General features: G+C 43.7%; 1 protein-coding gene across 2 annotated transcripts; it reads right to left on the reverse strand.

The window, feature by feature from the left end:
* Nucleotides 1-207: 207 nt before the first annotated feature.
* GORAB (golgin, RAB6 interacting) lies at nucleotides 208-11,567 on the reverse strand. Of its 2 annotated transcripts, XM_061608174.1 has the most exons (6): nucleotides 11,245-11,328; nucleotides 10,197-10,260; nucleotides 6,684-7,008; nucleotides 3,235-3,336; nucleotides 2,619-2,759; nucleotides 208-1,372 (listed from the first exon to the last, which is right to left on the reverse strand). In XM_061608174.1, exons 3-6 carry the CDS (start codon nucleotides 6,980-6,982, stop codon nucleotides 931-933), a joined length of 984 nt encoding a protein of 327 aa, XP_061464158.1. In that variant the 5' UTR covers nucleotides 6,983-7,008; nucleotides 10,197-10,260; nucleotides 11,245-11,328; the 3' UTR covers nucleotides 208-930. The 2 variants fall into 2 exon arrangements, with proteins under 2 accessions (XP_061464158.1, XP_061464149.1); XM_061608165.1 differs by lacking the exon at nucleotides 10,197-10,260 and having other exon boundaries at nucleotides 212-1,372; nucleotides 11,245-11,567.
* Nucleotides 11,568-18,170: the final 6,603 nt, after the last annotated feature.

An 18,170-nucleotide genomic window follows, 5' to 3' on the forward strand; every position in this document is an offset into this window, starting at 1 on the left:
ACATATACGCTCATGGGGTCTGAACTGGCGGTGACCGACCAGGAGAGAGACCTCGGGGTTGTAGTGGCCAGCACGATGAAAATGTCGACCCAGTGTGCAGCAGCTGTGAAAAAGGCAAATTCCATGCTAGCAATAATTAGGAAAGGTATTGAAAATAAAACAGCCGATATCATAATGCCGTTGTATAAATCTATGGTATGGCCGCATTTGGAATACTGTGTACAGTTCTGGTCGCCTCATCTCAAAAAGGATATTCTAGAGTTGGAAAAGGTTCAGAAGAGGGCAACCAGAATGATCAAGGGGATGGAGCGACTTCCTTACGAGGAAAGGTTGCAGCATTTGGGGCTTTTTAGTTTAGAGAAAAGGCGGGTCAGAGGAGACATGATAGAAGTGTATAAAATTATGCATGGCATTGAGAAAGTGGATAGAGAAAAGTTCTTCTCCCTCTCTCATAATACTAGAACTTGTGGACATTCAAAGAAGCTGAATGTTGGAAGATTCAGGACAGACAAAAGGAAGTACTTCTTTATTCAGCGCATAGTTAAACTATGGAATTTGCTCCCACAAGATGCAGTAATGGCCACCAGCTTGGATGGCTTTAAAAGAAGATTAGACAAATTCATGGAGGACAGGGCTATCAATGGCTACTAGCCATGATGGCTGTGCTCTGCCACCCTAGTCAGAGGCAGCATGCTTCTCAAAACCAGTTGCCGGAAGCCTCAGGAGGGGAGAGTGTTCTTGCACTCGGGTCCTGCTTGCGGCTTCCCCCGGGCACCTGGTTGGCCACTGTGAGAACAGGATGCTGGACTAGATGGGCCACTGTCCTAATCCAGCAGGCTCTTCTTATGTTCTTATGTTCTTAAGCCTCTAAACTCTATGGGTAAATATGAGAGTGGCGCCAGGCAAAGGTTAGCTGACCAGATTCAGTGTTCATGTACCACTCTGAGCCACCATTTCTTCTGAAGCAGAGTTTACCGTTTGACCCTCACCATTCATATGGGAACTTGTGGACTGCTCCACTAATGTTTCTAAAACTGCGTGCCCCTCAGTCTCATGTCCTTTATCAGGAGCCCGGAAAGCTGCATTCTCCACACCAACAAGAGCAAGCTCCTGCGACTCAGCCGCCCCCTTTCCAGCTTCTGCCTCCTGCTGTTGCAGCAGCCGCTCCACCTCTATCTCGAGCTCCAGATTCTCGTCATCTGCCTCCACTTCCAGCTGCTGCATTAACTCCTCTAGTTTCTTGGCTTTGCGGAGCTCGTTTTGCTGTATGATGGTGCACAAGTGCTCCGTGAGCTGTTCTTTGACTTCTGTTTTCTTTTGGAGATCCAGCTTTGCAGCCACATACTCTGTTTCTGCCTTATCGTAACGCTTCCTGAAAAAGAAGCAGCCATTTAACAGAGAATGTCTGTGTACTACCAGAACAAATAACAGTCTGCACAACTGAGCAGGCCGAAGGAAATGGAGTTAAAAAGGCATACATCAAACTGAAAGCAGAAACAAGAGAATCAAGTCCATTAGATCTTCAGATGTTATTTGTGAGGACATAAATTTGAGATTAGAAGCATTACACATCCTTTGTGTACATGAAATAGAAGTCTGTTCTTGAACTTCGGCTACGTACATTCTTCTCACATTTTAAAACATTATGCCATACTTGATCCCACCCTTAATTTATATGTGTGTGTGTGACATAGGTATGTGAACAACCCTGTATCTGTTTGTTTTGTGTGGATTTGATCTGAATACTGTTTTCTTTATTGTATTTTCATTGTGCTAAAATAAAACTTTTAGAAGGGAAAAAAAGAAGCACTATATGTGAGACTAGCTAACAAAAAGCTTTAAAAAGCATATAGCTGTAACCAGTGCCACTATCCTTCAGCCATCCCCACAAGAAAGGATCCAACAGAACAGAGTGGCTAATCTTTTTCAGGCCAAGGGCCATGGTGACTTGTGGTCAATCCTCTGGAGCAGAGCTTGGAAAAGTTACTTTTTTTGAACTACAACTCCCATCAGCCCAATCCAGTGGCCATGCTGGCTCGGGCTGATGGGAGTTGTAGTTTAAAAAAGTAACTTTTCCAAGCTCTGCTGGAGACCTCAATTCAAAGTGGGTGGGGTGAAAACTACACTTTTAAAGGCTGCCTTCCAAAAGGCTTTCCCATCAGCTATTTTACAGAATTTTAAATCAATTTTAATTATTCATTTAAAAAGGGATGTATCCAACAAAGTTGTCCCATTAGCACAAAGATGTCTCTCCCCCTCTTCTCCCTGCATTCCCTCAAAAAAAAAATCTATTCTGGAGGGTTGAGGGAAAGCCCAGAACAGATTGGAGGGGGCATGGGGGTACATAGGGAGGGAACGTCCCATAGCACAAATGGAATTCCTGGCGCTGACGGGACCAGTTTTTAAAAAATGGAGGCCTTGTATAGCATCACAGCAAGGACTCACTGAACCTGTCAAGATTTTTTAAAAAACAACTATTTATTTTAAATGAGAAAGGGGAGGTTCTTGGAGACCACAAAAAAACACCAAGCCATGGATTTGCCTTCCCTGCAGTAGAAGAAAATTAGTATTTCCCTCATGGAATCTCATCTTATTCTTATTCTGTGCTTAGTCCTTACCGAGCATATGAATAATCCAAGCTGGCCTGGTCAATCCTGTTTCTCAGGATCCCAATATCAGCAGATACCATGTCATCCAGAGCTTGGAGCTGGTTTTGGATCCGCTTTAACTTCACTGTTTCAGCCTGAGTTCTTTTGGATCTGGGAGGAAAGAGGCATTATCTGTTGGCAATGTGCTGTTATAAGTAACCATTTATTTCAGTAAGAGAGAGATGGTTGCTGCTTAAAGTTGCTCAGGCTTCACAGAATTGTGTTTTTTCTTCATTTATAAAATACAAAAGCAGCCTAGACTTTCCAGACAGAGAACGAACCAGGATTCCTAAGAAACTCCATTTTATTTTATTTTGTTTTTTAATGAAAGGATGAGCCTGGGCCTGAGTTATGGAAAAACATTTAAAGCCATGCAAGCTGTGTTCAGAACAGACTATGGTTTGGTAGCTTTTATAGCCCCTAGAAACTTTTGTTTGGTTCCTAGCATAACCAGAGGAAAAAGGCTGTGCTGGAGTGCTAAGAAAATGAGGCAGACAGGGTTTGCTAAAATCTAGCAACACAGTTCAGGAAAAACATGTATCATGCCCCTTTGGCCTGCCCAAATGTTATGTAAGATTCTTCACACCTCTCAGCTATCGCTTTAGCCAGGAGAGCTTTCTTGCGTTTGTTCTTTTCTTCCATCAGCTTCTGCTCCTGTTGTAGGATCTCCCACCGGGTCTTCTCCTGCCTGAACACCAATAAAGGAAAAGAATCAACAAAGAACTGTCTTCTTTTTCCCTCCGCCCCAAAACTAGTCCTCAAACAATTAACTGGCTCAATGATACATTCTGCAATTGCTTCAAATATGTTTGAACAATTCACATTAGTTGCTTTAGCACCAAGCCTTGTTTCATAACCCAGGCCTCTCCTGACATATCCTGGGATTCCACTACACACCAAGATATTCTGGAATATTCTTTCTTTTTTGCTGGATTCCCCAATAAAGATGATTAGCAACCTAATTTATGGACAGAAAAGAGAAATGTAACCTGCTAGCAAAATGTTTTTACAGATATCACAAGACCCTTCAAGGTAGAAAACCCGATGAAATCTAGTCCACAAACACTATGGCAATGGCATCCACCATAGACAGGAATTAGGCTGCAATCCTATACCCACTTACCTGGGATTAAACCTCAAATTAAATGGGATCTATTTCCAAGTAGATATGAATAGATTGTGCTGTTAGAAACACAAAAACGTATGTCTCAGCAGATTGTAATAAACTACATTTCTTGATCTCCTCTAGTATGCACACCTTAAAGTGATAAGGGGTTTGAGAGTGTTGAAGAAGCTGAGAGCAATGCCGTCAGCAGTCTAGACCAAGAGGCTAGACTCCTAGCAGGGTCACCCAAGGCAGAATGGTCAAAGCGGAGACACCAGACTAAGATGGACTCAGATGAATTCAGAGGAAGGCAATGGTAAACCACCTCTGAATACCTCTTACCTCTTACTAGATTGGGGAGGGCAGTTATGAGAGAACTAGAAAAGGTCCTCAAATGCAAAGATGTATCACTGAACACTAAAGTCAGGATCATTCAGACAATGGTATTCCCAATCTCTAAGTATGGATGTGGACAGTGAAAATTTGAAATGTGTTATTAGAGGAGAGCTTTGCAGATACCATGGACCGCAAAAAAGACAAATAATTGGGTGTTAGAACAAATTAAATCAGAACTATCATTAGTAGGTAAAATGATGAAACTGAGGTTATCATATGTTGGACACATGAGAAGACATGACTCACTAGAAAATACAATAATGCTGGGAAAAGCAGAAGGGAGTAGAAAAAGAGGAAGGCCAAACAAGAGATGGATTGGAAGCCGCAGACCTGAACTTACAAGATCTGCATGGACTGCCTTCAAGTCAATCCTGACTTACGGTGACCCTCTGAATAGGGTTTTCATGGTAAGCGGTATTCAGAGGTGGTTTACCATTGCCTTCCTCTGTGGCTGAGAGACAGTGACTTCCTCAAGGTCACCCAGTGAGCTTCATGGCTGTGTGGGGATTCGAACCCTGGTCTCCCAGGCCATAGTCCAGCACATTAACCACTATGCCACGCTGGCTCTCTGCACACATAATAAACTTGGGTGTCAAATCTTTGCATGTGCATGGCTCTTTTCTGGAAAAGATACTACCCTAAGCAAGATGGCTTCCTTGTTCATTTCTTCAGTACACTGATGGGAACATGGAGTCCTCCAGACATTGTTTAACTCCCATCAGCCCCAGCTATCATGGCCAATGGGCAAGGATGATGGGAGTTGAGAGTCCACAGGTTCCCAGTCCCTGGTTTAGTGCATTTTTGTGCATCCTTAGACCTTAAAGCAGTTTTCATTCCTAACAATACACTAAACCTGTACATAGTAGGCATTACAGCCTTGAATATACCTGTTCATTGTAATTTAATTCCACCTTCTCCATCAGATTAAAATACATAATCAAGATAGCATTTCAAACATCAACTGTCACAAAGCTCAGTAACAATCCTGGGTTGGATTCAGAATTAGGCTACAATCCGAACCGCATTTACCTGGGAGTAAGCCTCGCTGAATTCAATAGGACTTACTTCTGAGTAGACATGGTACGATTCTGCTGCTTGCCAGGCTGAGAGAAAGCCCACCGAAATCAATGTGTCTACTCTAAGCATGATTGTCTGGAATCAGCCCCTGCAGTTTTACTACTATTAATTACATCAGGTGTAAATGGGAAAGGTATCAACAAACCAGATGATACTATCCAAGCTAATTAAAATAGAATTATACAATTCAGATAGCTGCAGGACTACTTGCTTATGCCATACCAGAATATGACACAGAAACCAGAACTTGAGCTATTCAACTCCTTCAATAGAACTGATCATTTGAGGGCACAGATCCCTGAAAATTTGATTCTTGGCTGCATCAAAGAAGGGAAGGGTAGTAGTTCAGTACAGAGCATGCCCCAACTTCAATTTCTCACATCTGCAGGTAGGACTGGGAAAGCCTACTGTATGAAAACGCAGAGAGCCATTGCCACTCAGTACACATCAGGGGTGGATAACCTGTGGTCCTCCAGACGTTGTTCAACACCAGCTCCCATCAGACCAGCAACCATGGCCAATGGTCAGGGATGATATAAACCGTAGTCTATCAACATCTGGACTGCTACAGGTTAGCCATCCTGTAGACCAGCCTTTCCCAACCAGTGTGCCTCCAGATGTTGTTGGACCACAACTCCCATCAGCCTCAGCCAGCATTGCCAATGGCTGAGGCTGATGGGAGTTGTGGTCCAACAACATCTGGAGGCACACCGGTTGGGAAAGGCTGCTGTAGACAATACTGAGCTATATGAGCCATTGGTCTGACTTGGTATAAGGAAACCTCCTATGTTTTCTGTCCTTTGTATCAGTGTTTTTTAAACTGAGTTTGCCACACGGTAGTTCAGAAGCATCAGAGTTCTTCTATGAGAAGATAGCAGACAAGACACCTTGCCTGACTACTATCAATCTTCCCTTGCAATGCACAACTACAGAAATGTTTTGAGTGTTCTCTTAGCTCAACTTCATGCAGGGCAGCAGTGACATCCAAAAAAATTCAACTAGTGCCTAACATGAATTGAGTCTGCACTCTTTAACATGTCCCAGAATCCTCTACAACGCACTGGGGTTCCATGGCAGAAAGACCAATGTAGAAATTGTTCCTTGAAGGTCAAGAGCATAAACACTAATTTGTAGTATCGCACGAATAACAATGTACAGAGATCTCCACATAAGCAAAGCATTCCCTTGCAATTAAAAACAGAGAGTCAGCTCTTCTGCTTGCACCAAAGCAAAGGTCTCCTCACCTACGCACACGTCCATAGCAAGACTGGAGAAATGATCAGATTTAGCCCTATACACAAAATCACATCAAGGTGTGAAAAGAGCAGAGGAAGATGTCATTATTTATTACCTTAAAAACCACTGCAAAATTTCACATATCTTCCAGTTTACTATACAATACAATTAATTTGTTTGGGATAATAAAATTCTTACAGCTTTATTACAGACTTACTAACAATTCCATTTTCTTTTTCACCAGTTTATGACTTGGCTCTGTAGAGGGATCACCATTACAAGATTTTTCAAATCCAGGTTGCACCTGTTCCTTTTTGGTATCTTGTTGCTCTCCAGTGGACAGAGACTGGGATGGTGAGAGACACGCCTGGGGAGAGGAACTCTTCAGTTTGGGCACAGAAAGCCTCGGCTCCGAGGGTGGCGACAAGGCTGCTCCATCAGGCAGTTCCACTTCTTCACATATTTGCTGAATTGGCTTTTTGCGTTGCAGATGTTGACGGTGTTTGTTTGCTGAAGGCATCCGATGCTGCTGTCCACGAGGTGCATCTAAATAGCACAAATAAGAACAAATTAGGCTTTTACACTTGTGGAGCAGTTACTTGCTCCAATGCATAGGAATAAAGCATCGAGCGGGAGATTGGACTCGATGGCCTTATAGGCCCAACTCTACGACTCTATGATTCAAGTAGGTTACCAAAGATGAAGAATAAAAGAAAAACACGTGTGCATGTCCTGAATTCCATCACCCACCCAGCCCCCAAAGAATTGATGACCAAACCTTAATCCTTGATCATTTTAGAATGGCACAACAGTATTAGTTATTCTGTCTCCCCAGACCAAGTGTTAAAACTTCAGTGCAGATACGCCAAAGGTTAAGAACAAGGGGCACAATCTAACAGGAAGTTCTCCTACTCACCAGAAAATGACAAGAACAGCACAAGAGTGCATATGCTGAATTGGGCCTAAGTTCTTAATCTTTTTTTGCATCAACTCCATGTATTTATTCCCAGACACAGGAGAATCCTCATGTATTTGCAAGAACCTGGGCACCTCCATATAGGACTTTTGGCATTCTCATATGCAATACAGTAGTTGTGTTTTCAGGAGAGCATCATGGTAACAGTTCCTGGCATGCATCATGAAGCTGTGTACACACTGTGTGGGGAGGGCATTAATGCACACGTGGGTTGCACAGACATATTTTTTTAATGTGCACTTTTGTCCACACCTAAGCACAATGAATTTCTCCTTGGTTAATACTTCCCCACCCACCATAAGTTCTGAAAATCTGACATCCATTGTGGGCATGCATGCAGGCATGTGTTTACCTGTGCACAGAAACCTTTTTTTTAAAAAAAATTGTATGCGGAACTGCACAACAGGAAACGTCTACCAAAATCAACATTTCCTTCTCACCCTTGTGACACTGGGGAGAGGGGAGGGGTTTATTCTGCAGTTTGGAAAGAAATAAAAGGGAGGGGAAGGATGGCGATCTTGCTTTCAACTCCTCTATTTCCTGAAAGGAGGACAGCCACTGGACTGGGAAGTCTGAAAGAAAAGAAGTACAGCCTGCAGGAACTCCCACTGGAATTTACCTCCCAAAAGCATGGGAGCAAGTGTGAGAGAAAGACTATGCACACGTTGCAGTTTAGAGTGCATTCAATGCATTCCTTGCACTAGGTTTTTTAGTGTTCTACACCTGACGTCAACTACAATCCAGACACATCCCATTCCTTTCCATGTGTTAATGCAGTTTTTCACAAATGAGTTTTCACAAAAAGATATTTCAAAACTGAACAAATTTACAGTTCAGATCCTGTGTGTATAAATAAAAGCACATGGGAACAGCACCTTTCTTGCAGGGGTGGCTCCCCACCAGTGATGTCCCAGTGGGTGAATCCCACAGCGGAGCATCCCCCTTCCTTCCTGCCCCTCAGGGCCACACCACTTAGCTTCCGACTGTTCATTCACCACCACCTTAACATTCATCTGCTTCACTGGCGGGTTGCTAGCAGCGCTGGGTGTGACACATCTCTTTTATTTTATTTTTAACCTGCTATTCTGTGAAAGTCTGGTTTACTGGAAAAGTGTCTCAAAAATAAAATATTAAAAATGGTTGTAAACAAATACCTGCACATGCCTAGATATGTCAAGTCCCGTGGGAGAAGATAGAAAAATTGGGGAGGAAACTGTGGGGTTTTCCCCTCCCCCCCATTTTTTTCAGTTTTTTTCTGGGGCTTCACATCTTCACACATGCCCACAATAGACCTCAGATTTCCAGAACTCGGAGGGTGAGATACTGGTAATTTATGATTATGATTATGATTATTAAACAACCTACTGTTTTGTGAAGGCATAGGTGGCAGAATGTATGTAACATAGCTTCCACCAATGCAGGGACAACTGGGCAGAGACCCTCTACTACATCATTTGGTAGCTGAGCGGCAGAGCGTCTGCTTTGCATGCATGAGGTGGTCCCATCTGCAAGAGTATCTACAAGTAGGGCTGGCGATGTCCCTTGGAACGTAGGGAGGCGATTGGACCCTTGGATGATAAGGGAGTCAAAGGTGTACTAAAGAACGATAAGGAGAATGCAGAGAAGCTAAATGAATTCTTTGCATCTGTCTTCACAGTGGAAGATATAGGGCAGATCCCTGAACCTGAACTAACATTTGCAGGAAGGGATTCTGAGGAACTGAGACAAATAATGGTAACGAGAGAGGAAGTTCTAGGCTTAATGGACAATATAAAAACTGACAAATCACCGGGCCCGGATGGCATCCACCCGAGAGTTCTCAAAGAACTCAAAGGTGAAATTGCTGATCTGCTAACTAAAATATGTAACTTGTCCCTCAGGTCCTCCTCCGTGCCCGAGGACTGGAAAGTGGCAAATGTAACGCCAATATTCAAAAAGGGATCCAGAGGGGATCCCGGAAATTACAGGCCAGTTACCTTAACTTCTGTCCCTGGAAAATTGGTAGAAAGTATTATTAAAGCTAGATTAACTAAGCACATAGAAGAACAAGCCTTGCTGAAGCAGAGCCAACATGGCTTCTGCAAGGGAAAGTCCTGTCTCAGTAACCTATTAGAATTCTTTGAGAGTGTCAACAAGCATATAGATAGAGGTGATCCAGTGGACATAGTGTACTTAGACTTTCAAAAAGCGTTTGACAAGGTACCTCACCAAAGACCAGAGCTTGGAAAAGTTACTTTTTTGAACTACAGCTCCCATCAGCCTAATCCAGTGGCCATGTTGCCTAGGGCTGATGGGAGTTGTAATTCAAAAAAGTAACTTTTCCAAGCTCTGCAGACTTCTGAGGAAGCTTAGCAGTCATGGAATAAGAGGAGAGGTCCTCTTGTGGATAAGGAATTGGTTAAGAAGCAGAAAGCAGAGAGTAGGAATAAACGGACAGTTCTCCCAATGGAGGGCTGTAGAAAGTGGAGTCCCTCAAGGATCGGTATTGGGACCTGTACTTTTCAACTTGTTCATTAATAACCTAGAATTAGGAGTGAGCAGTGAAGTGGCCAAGTTTGCTGACGACACTAAATTGTTCAGGGTTGTTAAAACAAAAAGGGATTGCGAAGAGCTCCAAAAAGACCTCTCCAAACTGAGTGAATGGGCAGAAAAATGGCAAATGCAATTCAACATAAACAAGTGTAAAATTATGCATATTGGAGCAAAAAATCTGAATTTCACATATGCGCTCATGGGGTCTGAACTGGCGGTGACTGACCAGGAGAGAGACCTCGGGGTTGTAGTGGACAGCACGATGAAGATGTCAACCCAGTGTGCGGCAGCTGTGAAAAAGGCAAATTCCATGCTAGCGATTAGGAAAGGTATTGAAAATAAAACAGCCGATATCATAATGCCGTTGTATAAATCTATGGTGCGGCCGCATTTGGAATACTGTGTACAGTTCTGGTCGCCTCATCTCAAAAAGGATATTCTAGAGTTGGAAAAGGTTCAGAAGAGGGCAACCAGAATGATCAAGGGGATGGAGCGACTCCCTTACGAGGAAAGGTTGCAGAATTTGGGGCTTTTTAGTTTAGAGAAAAGGCGGGTCAGAGGAGACATGATAGAAGTGTATAAAATTATGCATGGCATTGAGAAAGTGGATAGAGAAAGGTTCTTCTCCCTCTCTCATAATACTAGAACTCGTGGACATTCAAAGAAGCTGAATGTTGGAAGATTCAGGAGAGACAAAAGGAAGTACTTCTTTACTCAGCGCATAGTTAAACTATGGAATTTGCTCCCACAAGATGCAGTAATGGCCACCAGCTTGGACGGCTTTAAAAGAAGATTAGACAAATTCATGGAGCACAGGGCTATCAATGGCTACTAGCCGTGATGGCTGTGCTGTGCCACCCTAGTCAGAGGCAGCATGCTTCTGAAAACCAGTTGCCGGAAGCCTCAGGAGGGGAGAGTGTTCTTGCACTCGGGTCCTGCTTGCGGGCTTCCCCCAGGCACCTGGTTGGCCACTGTGAGAACAGGATGCTGGACTAGATGGGCCACTGGCCTGATCCAGCAGGCTCTTCTTATGTTCTTATGTTCTTAAAGCCGCTGCCAGCCCGTGTAGGCAACACTGAGCTAGATGGGCTAATGGTCTGAGGACTCGGGATAAAGCAGCCTCTTCACTCGATCTTCCTTCCAAGGGCCCCAATTGCTGTAGCCGGTGCCATGTCGCCCTTTCTCCCCGAGGAGTGCCGGGAGCCTGGAAAAGCCTCGGCCAGAGCCTCCCCCCCCAGCCCGCCTCTTTTCCAACCTGGCCGGCCAGGCCTTACCTTTGCTCTGCCCCTGGAGTCGCCGAAGCTCCTGCTCGGAGAAGCCAGCCCAGGACCCGGCCATGGCGTTTTCTACTCACTGGCCCGCTCCTGCTTCCGCTGCCACGTCCCCCAACTCCGCCCCTCCGTTTGGGAAAAGCCGCGGCTCCGGGCAGGCCTAGCGCGTCGCCATGGCAACCGGAGACAGCCGCAGGGGCCTTCAAGCGGGCGCCCGTTTCGCAGGGTTCTGGGGGTCACCCCCATCTCCTGGGTCACCGCCGGAGAATGAAGATGGGAAGGTGTATTGGTCCATCTTCTAGCTCTGCACTGGCTGGCAGCGATGGCTCTCCTGGGTTTCAAGCGGGGGACATTCCCAGCCCTCTCTAGAGATGCTGGAGGGCATTGAACCTGGGACCTCCTGCTGCAAAGAGATGCTGTAAGCACTGAGCTACGGCCCTTACACTACATGAAATGCCGCAATACGGTGTGCAGCCCGAAGTTTTACAGTGTAAAATAGATGCAGACATCAAGCTGGCTTCACATGGAGAATACAGTATCCAGGGAACCATCACTAATCCGCAGCGTGTTCCAGCACGGATGAAGAAAAATTGGCACATCAGTTGTTGTTACGTGCCTTCAAGTCGATTTCGACTTATGGCGACCCTATGAATCAGCGACCTCCAAGAGCATCTCTCGTGAACCACCCTGTTCAGATCTTGTAAGTTCAGGTTTGTGGCTTCCTTGATGGAATCAATCCATCTCTTGTTTGGCCTTCCTCTTTTTCTACTCCCTTCTGTTTTTCCCAGCATCATTGTCTTTTCTAGTGAATCCCGTCTTCTCATTATGTGTCCAAAGTAGGATAACCTCAGTTTCATCATTTTAGCTTCTAGTGACAGTTCTGGTTTAATTTGTTCTAACACCCAATTATTGGTCTTTTTTGCAGTCCATGGTATGTGCAAAGCTCATCAGGCTGAAGTTGATTTCCTAGTTCCCAATTTGCAGCTTGTAGTTCGCTAATTGATTCAAAGGTACAGACAGCCTGAATATTGGGGAAGGGTCGGAGGTCTGCTTTGCACAAAGAAGGTCCAAGTTTCAATCCTGGCATCTCCAGGTAGAGATGAGAATGCCCCTTGTCTGAAACCCTGGAGAGGTGCTGCTACTCAGCATAGACGATTCTGAGCCAAATGGACCAAGGATCTGATTCTGTATAATACAACTTCCTATGCAATATTAACACCAGAAAATTCCAATACTGAAAACAATGCAAATCACTACTATTCCTGTTGCTAAGTCATTGAAATATAAACAAATACAAATCTGGCCCTCATGTATCTCTGTTATCTCTTGTTATCTTTTCGGCACCTTTTGAAGACTTTCCTCTCATTCCAGAGAGTCTCTGGGAGAGACTGAAGGTAGAACCTGAAATTGATTTTATTTTTCCCCTCCTTTTTTTTTTAGTTTTTACATCACTCCCCTTGAACTCTTAACCATATTTTATAGATTTTTATCTCTTTTAATGTTTTTTGTGTTTTTATTTACTGCGTATGATGGTATTGTGAGCCGCCCTGAGTGCCCCATTGCAGGGCAGAAGGGTGGGACAGAAATATTTTAAATAAATAAATGAAATCAAAATAGAAGGCTTGCCTTGGAGTTATACCCATGGGGCACAGTGGGATTTGCTTTAAAGACATAAGAGTCTGCTGGGTTAGGCCAATGGCCCATCTAGTCCATCATCCTGTGCTCAAGGTGGCAAACAAGTTGCCCATGGGAAGCCTGTAACCAGGACCTGAGCACAAGAACACTGTCCCCTCCTGCAATTTCCAGCAACTGGTATTCAGAAACATACTGCCTCCTTTCAAGTAAACATACAGGACTGAACTGCATGGCAGCTGATTTAAGTACATTAAATGTCTATATAATTAAGGCTTTAAAACATTTTCAGATTGCAATTCAGGGATAGGAATAGCAGATGTGCAGACTGATCCTATGCGTGTTTATTCAGAAGTCCACTGAGTTAGCCACATTTAAGGTGAAGTTCCATAGCTAAGTAGTAAGAAGACTGTGTACACCCCATACATTTAACATTCATGACTTCCCCAAAAGTATCCTGGAAACTGTAGTTTTCCCCTCACAGTTACATTTCCCAACACCCTTAACAAACTACAATTCCCAGGATTATTTGGGAGAAGTCATATGCTTTAAATATATAGTGTATATGCAGCCTAAGAAGCGGCCACCAAGCACAGGGCATGCAAAGCCCCCCTGCGCACTTCTTCCCAAGTGCCCTAGAACCAGCTGATTGTTGGATGCTTGAGAAGTGGTGTGCAAGGGTGCTTTGCAGACCCTATGTCTGGTGCTTCCCAAGCTCCAAGCGTAGGGCTTGCAAAGCTCTTTGTGCACTGCTTCCCAAACACTGCTTGTCAGGCTCTTGGGAACCGGTGCACATGGGCGTTTTGCAAGCCTTTTGATCTATCTCCACCCACCCACTCCATGGGCAAACTTTGACAGGTAGGCAGGACTGCCCCTTGTCAATCAGCTGACATCAGGAGGGGCAAAGGAAGGGGGAGGAGGGGGCAAAAGGGAGGTGATGGGAGGGAGGAGGAGGGGAGGGCAGGTTTGATCATTTACATGCTTATTGAGTTTAATGTGATTTACTCCCATGCAATCATGCTTAGGATAGGTGAAACTGACCATGGGGGGGAGGGGCAGGGAGGGGAGGAGATTGGGTGGGTGGGCACTGGGCAGAGGGGAAGCCCCTTTCCTTTCCAAAAGCAAAATACTGTGAACAGTATCATTGCTTTTCAGCTTTCCCCCCACCTTTTTATTCTACAGCAGGCACATGTAGCCTCCCACCCAAATTTAAACCAAAGCTGTCCCTGGCCACATCCACACCAGGCCTTTATTTCACTTTGGACAGTCATGGCTTCTCTCAAAGAATCCTGGGAAGTGTAGTTAGTGAAGGGTGCTGAGTGTTGCTAGGAGATGCCCTGTTCCTCTCACAGAGCTTCAGTCACAGCGGCTGACTGTTAAACCAGTCTGGCCACTGGAGCTCTGTCAGGGAAATAGGAGTCTCCTCTCAGCCCCCTTCACAAACTACACTTCCTAGGATTCTTTGGGGGAAGCCATGACTGTTTAAAGTGAAATAAAGGTCTGGCCTGGGTGTAGCCCCCTGATTAGGCAAGCCAAGCAGCTGTGAGTCTGGCTGTTAGAACACTGACAGTTGGTTCTTACTGAGCATGCCCAGGCTTATCATTGACTCCAATGCTAAATTTCTTAAATTAATTAAAAATTAGCCAGGCATTTTTTTAACTTTTAAACCGCAGAGGATGAAGATCAGAGTATGGGGCAAGGTCAGTAATAGGATTACAGGTACTCTGTGAACATGGCTGATCTTTAATGAATTTCAACAAATTATGAGCTCTGACAGAAAAAAGTCCAACAGGGTTCTAGGTTTTTTTTTCTTTCTTTTTACACTTTGAACTCTTGATTATCTCTGACTTTTGTGTATCACCATGAAAATTTAGAGGGCTGTTAAGCAAGCGTTTCTGAGTTCAGGACTATAAGTTTTGTAAGGTTTTGTTTTTAAATGATCTTATGGGAAACATCAGAATGGCATGGGGTGTATTTTCAATTTAACATTTTGGAATGCGAAAAATCCATTCTGGCTATAGTATACAGCCACTCTTGTGGCTGTATAATACCAAATTCCAGATTTTTTAGGAGGAGCTAACCATTTTTTAAATACTGAGTAAATATCCATAATGCCATCCCTTTGGAAATGATGTCCTGTGGGACTTGTACCAGAAGAGAAAATTTCAAAGCATCTATTTAACAGCTATACTTTGGCCAGTCCCACTCTCCACTCTCTCTGGGATGCTTTAGCAACACTGTCAGGAAAGCAAAGCAAATTCTTCTTAACCATTCAATATCTGGCAAAGAGGAAATCAAGGGTTGTATCCAACATAGCCCTAAGGCGAAAGTTCTGTCAACACAAGGCTATCAAAAGTTACTAGCAGGAACAAAGAGGAACAGGCACCAAACTGTAGACAAAAAGGAGAGGCAGGCTCTGGTGCCAAGTAAAATTTATTGTAGTGCTCTATGCGTTTCGGAAATACTTTCCTTCCTCAGGAGCTAAAAACATTCAAACAAACTCAAATTAATGTCGTGGAGACAACACCACGGTCTTAATGTTTAAGCTGCTTTCTAATGGCTATTATAAGAGTCTGTTCAATTTGAGCCATACAGTATGGTTTTATAAGATGCCAGTCTGATGTTAATGATCAGGAATATATCATAATGAAAAAAATTTTTAAAATGTTTTTAAGTGATTTGTACAGAATGTGGTCTCTAAAAGTACTCTGCTATGTTTAAGACCGTGGTGTTGTCTCCATGACATTAATTTGAGTTTGTTTGAATGTTTTTAGCTCCTGAGGAAGGAAAGTATTTCCGAAACGCATAGAGCACTACAATAAATTTTACTCGGCACCGGAGCTTGCCTCTCTCTTTTGTCTGTCAAAGGTTACTAGCCATGATGGCTATGCTCTGTCTCCAAAGTCAGAGGCAGTCTGCTTCTGAATGCGAGTTGCTGGAAACCGCAGGAGGGGAGAGTGCCCTTGTGCTCAGGTCCTGCTTGTGGGCACCTGGTTGGCCACTGTGAGAACAGGATGCTAGACTAGATGAGCCACTGGTCTGACCCAGCAGGCTCTTCTTGCGTTCTTATTTCTGCGTGTGCAATGAAACATTCTCCCCCACTTCCCTCTGCCACACACCCTAAATCTGTTCTAGGGTTCCCCCAACCCTTTGGAACAGATTTGGGGATAGTGTGGGGCACATCCAAGGGGACAAGACCACCCCAAATATTCTCATTGATGCTATAAACAGAATAATAGTTTATCTTTTAAAATACATGAAAAAAGTCTTGTGCTAAAGCAATAATTTTGCCAAACAACAGATGTCAAAAGAAAACATTCCCTTCCTTAGAATATCTTTGGGAATTGATGGCTGTCCTTTCTCCATGTTTAAATTCCCATTTATAGGAGCAAATCAGTGCTGCTTTCTCAGCCTACAAAGGGGATTGGCTGTTCAGTTGGAATGGCAGGTGTAAGAAAGCAAACTTTAGCTATTAATTTGCATTAGACTAAGGTCTATTTTTGTCTTTGTTGCTCTGGACCAGTTGGGCCATTGGCCTGATCCAGCAGGCTCTTCTTATGTTCATATGTTCATATTGCCTCCGACTGTGGAGGCAAAACATAGCCATCATGGCTACTAGCCTTTTCCTCCATTAATTTGTCTAATCCTCTGTTGAATCCATCCAAGTTGGTGGCCATCACTGCCTCTTCTGGGAGCGAATTCCATAGTTTAACTATGCACTGCATGAAGAAGTACTTTCTTTTGTCTGTCCTGAATCTTCCAGCATTCAGCTTCACTGGGTGTCTGGGCCAAGTTGAAAGTTCTGGTTTTGGTGTACAAAGCCCTATAGAGCTCGGGACCAGGATACCTGAACAACCATCTTACCCCTTATATACCCAGTCGATCATTGCGCTCTGCAGGTGAGGGCCTCCTGCAGATACCATCTTATCAGGAGGTCCGTTCCACACAACATAGGAAATGGACCTTTACTGCAGTGGCACCTACCCTGTGGAATTCCCTCCCCTTAAATATTAGACAGGCGCCATCTCTGTTATCTTTTCAGTGCCTTCAGAATACTTTTCTCTTTCAACAAAACTTTTAAGTAGAGACCTTCTCCCAGTCTGCAGGTTTGTGTTGGAATTGCTTTTTAAGATGTTTAATGCTTTTTTTAAAAGATGTTTTGTTTTAATTTAAAGTCTGTTTTTAAGATATTTTAGAGTGTTTTTTTTAAAAAAATTTAGTGACCTGGGCTCCTACTGGGAAGAAGTGTGGGATATGAATTTAATAAATAAATAAACTTGTGTTATGAGAGAGGGAAAAGATTTTCTCTATCTACTTTCTCCATGCCATGCATAATTTTATACACATTATCATGTCACCACATACTTGCCTTTTCTCTAAGATTAAGCACAAGGGAAGCCGCACATAAAGTGCATTGCAGTAATCCAATCTTGTATGCACATTAAACCCTCATTCCAGATCCCAGGACAGAGAGGCCTGACTTTGCAGTGCAAGACGTTCTGTGATAGAATTCACTGATACAAGGAAAGCTTTCAAGAACCTTATAAATTACCACAGATCTATTCCATGCAGTGCTTCCCTTTCTCCTTTCTTGTAATAAAATTGGCTACGGAGAATTTACAGCATAAAAAAGTTGGGGGGGGGGTTGTGCAAGCAAGCATCCAGCTGTAACTGCAGCACAGGAAAGATCTGTTGATTAATTCTGGGAAAGAGTGACTCGATGTCTCTTGGAGATAAAGAACCTTAGTACTTGTTAACTGCAGTGCAGTTGGAAGGCAGATAATTTTGCCAGTTGTGATGACAACATCATCTTGTGTGGAAATATGGGCTCCGTCAGTCACATGTTGTTACTAGTCATTAGGATGTTTTCCTTAGAGCTATGGCATTGAGAACTAAATACAGAGCGCCGGATGAAGTGTTGCCAGGAATGAGTTGAACAGTACAATTACAGCCTGAACCTTGGAAGTGATGCTATTCTTCATACAACCTAGCAATTGGCTTTTGTGCCTCTGGAATCTTCAGTTTGGTGCCCCCCCCTAACTCCTGAATCCAGTTGGTGGTACATACTGCCTTGACCATGCTTGATATTAGGGATGTGCTGTGAATGACCACAAAATTCACTTTGTATCTGTAGCATCTGGAAGCAGCAGCCCAAGATGTTTCAGATCCATCCTCGATTGTTCTAATTCATTTTATTATTAGAGGCCAAATGTATTAATCTGAAGCTCTGTTTTACCCCCATTGCCCATAATCTCTTATCTTTCCAGTGCCTACTGAAGACCTTTCTCTTTCAGCAA

The sequence above is a fragment of the Rhineura floridana genome, chromosome 1 (genome assembly GCF_030035675.1).
Source record: "Rhineura floridana isolate rRhiFlo1 chromosome 1, rRhiFlo1.hap2, whole genome shotgun sequence".
Taxonomy (NCBI): domain Eukaryota; kingdom Metazoa; phylum Chordata; class Lepidosauria; order Squamata; family Rhineuridae; genus Rhineura; species Rhineura floridana.

Bases quoted from the DNA above. Each gene is read 5' to 3' on its own strand.
- GORAB (XM_061608165.1), bottom strand. From the start codon at position 11,308: ATGGCCGGGTCCTGGGCTGGCTTCTCCGAGCAGGAGCTTCGGCGACTC. The intron at 7,009-11,244 runs GTAAGGCCTGGC...TGTGCTATTTAG, and splicing joins ACTCCAGGGGCAGAGCAAAG to ATGCACCTCGTGGACAGCAG. The intron at 3,337-6,683 runs GTTAGTAAGTCT...ATTGGTGTTCAG, and splicing joins GTGAAAAAGAAAATGGAATT to GCAGGAGAAGACCCGGTGGG.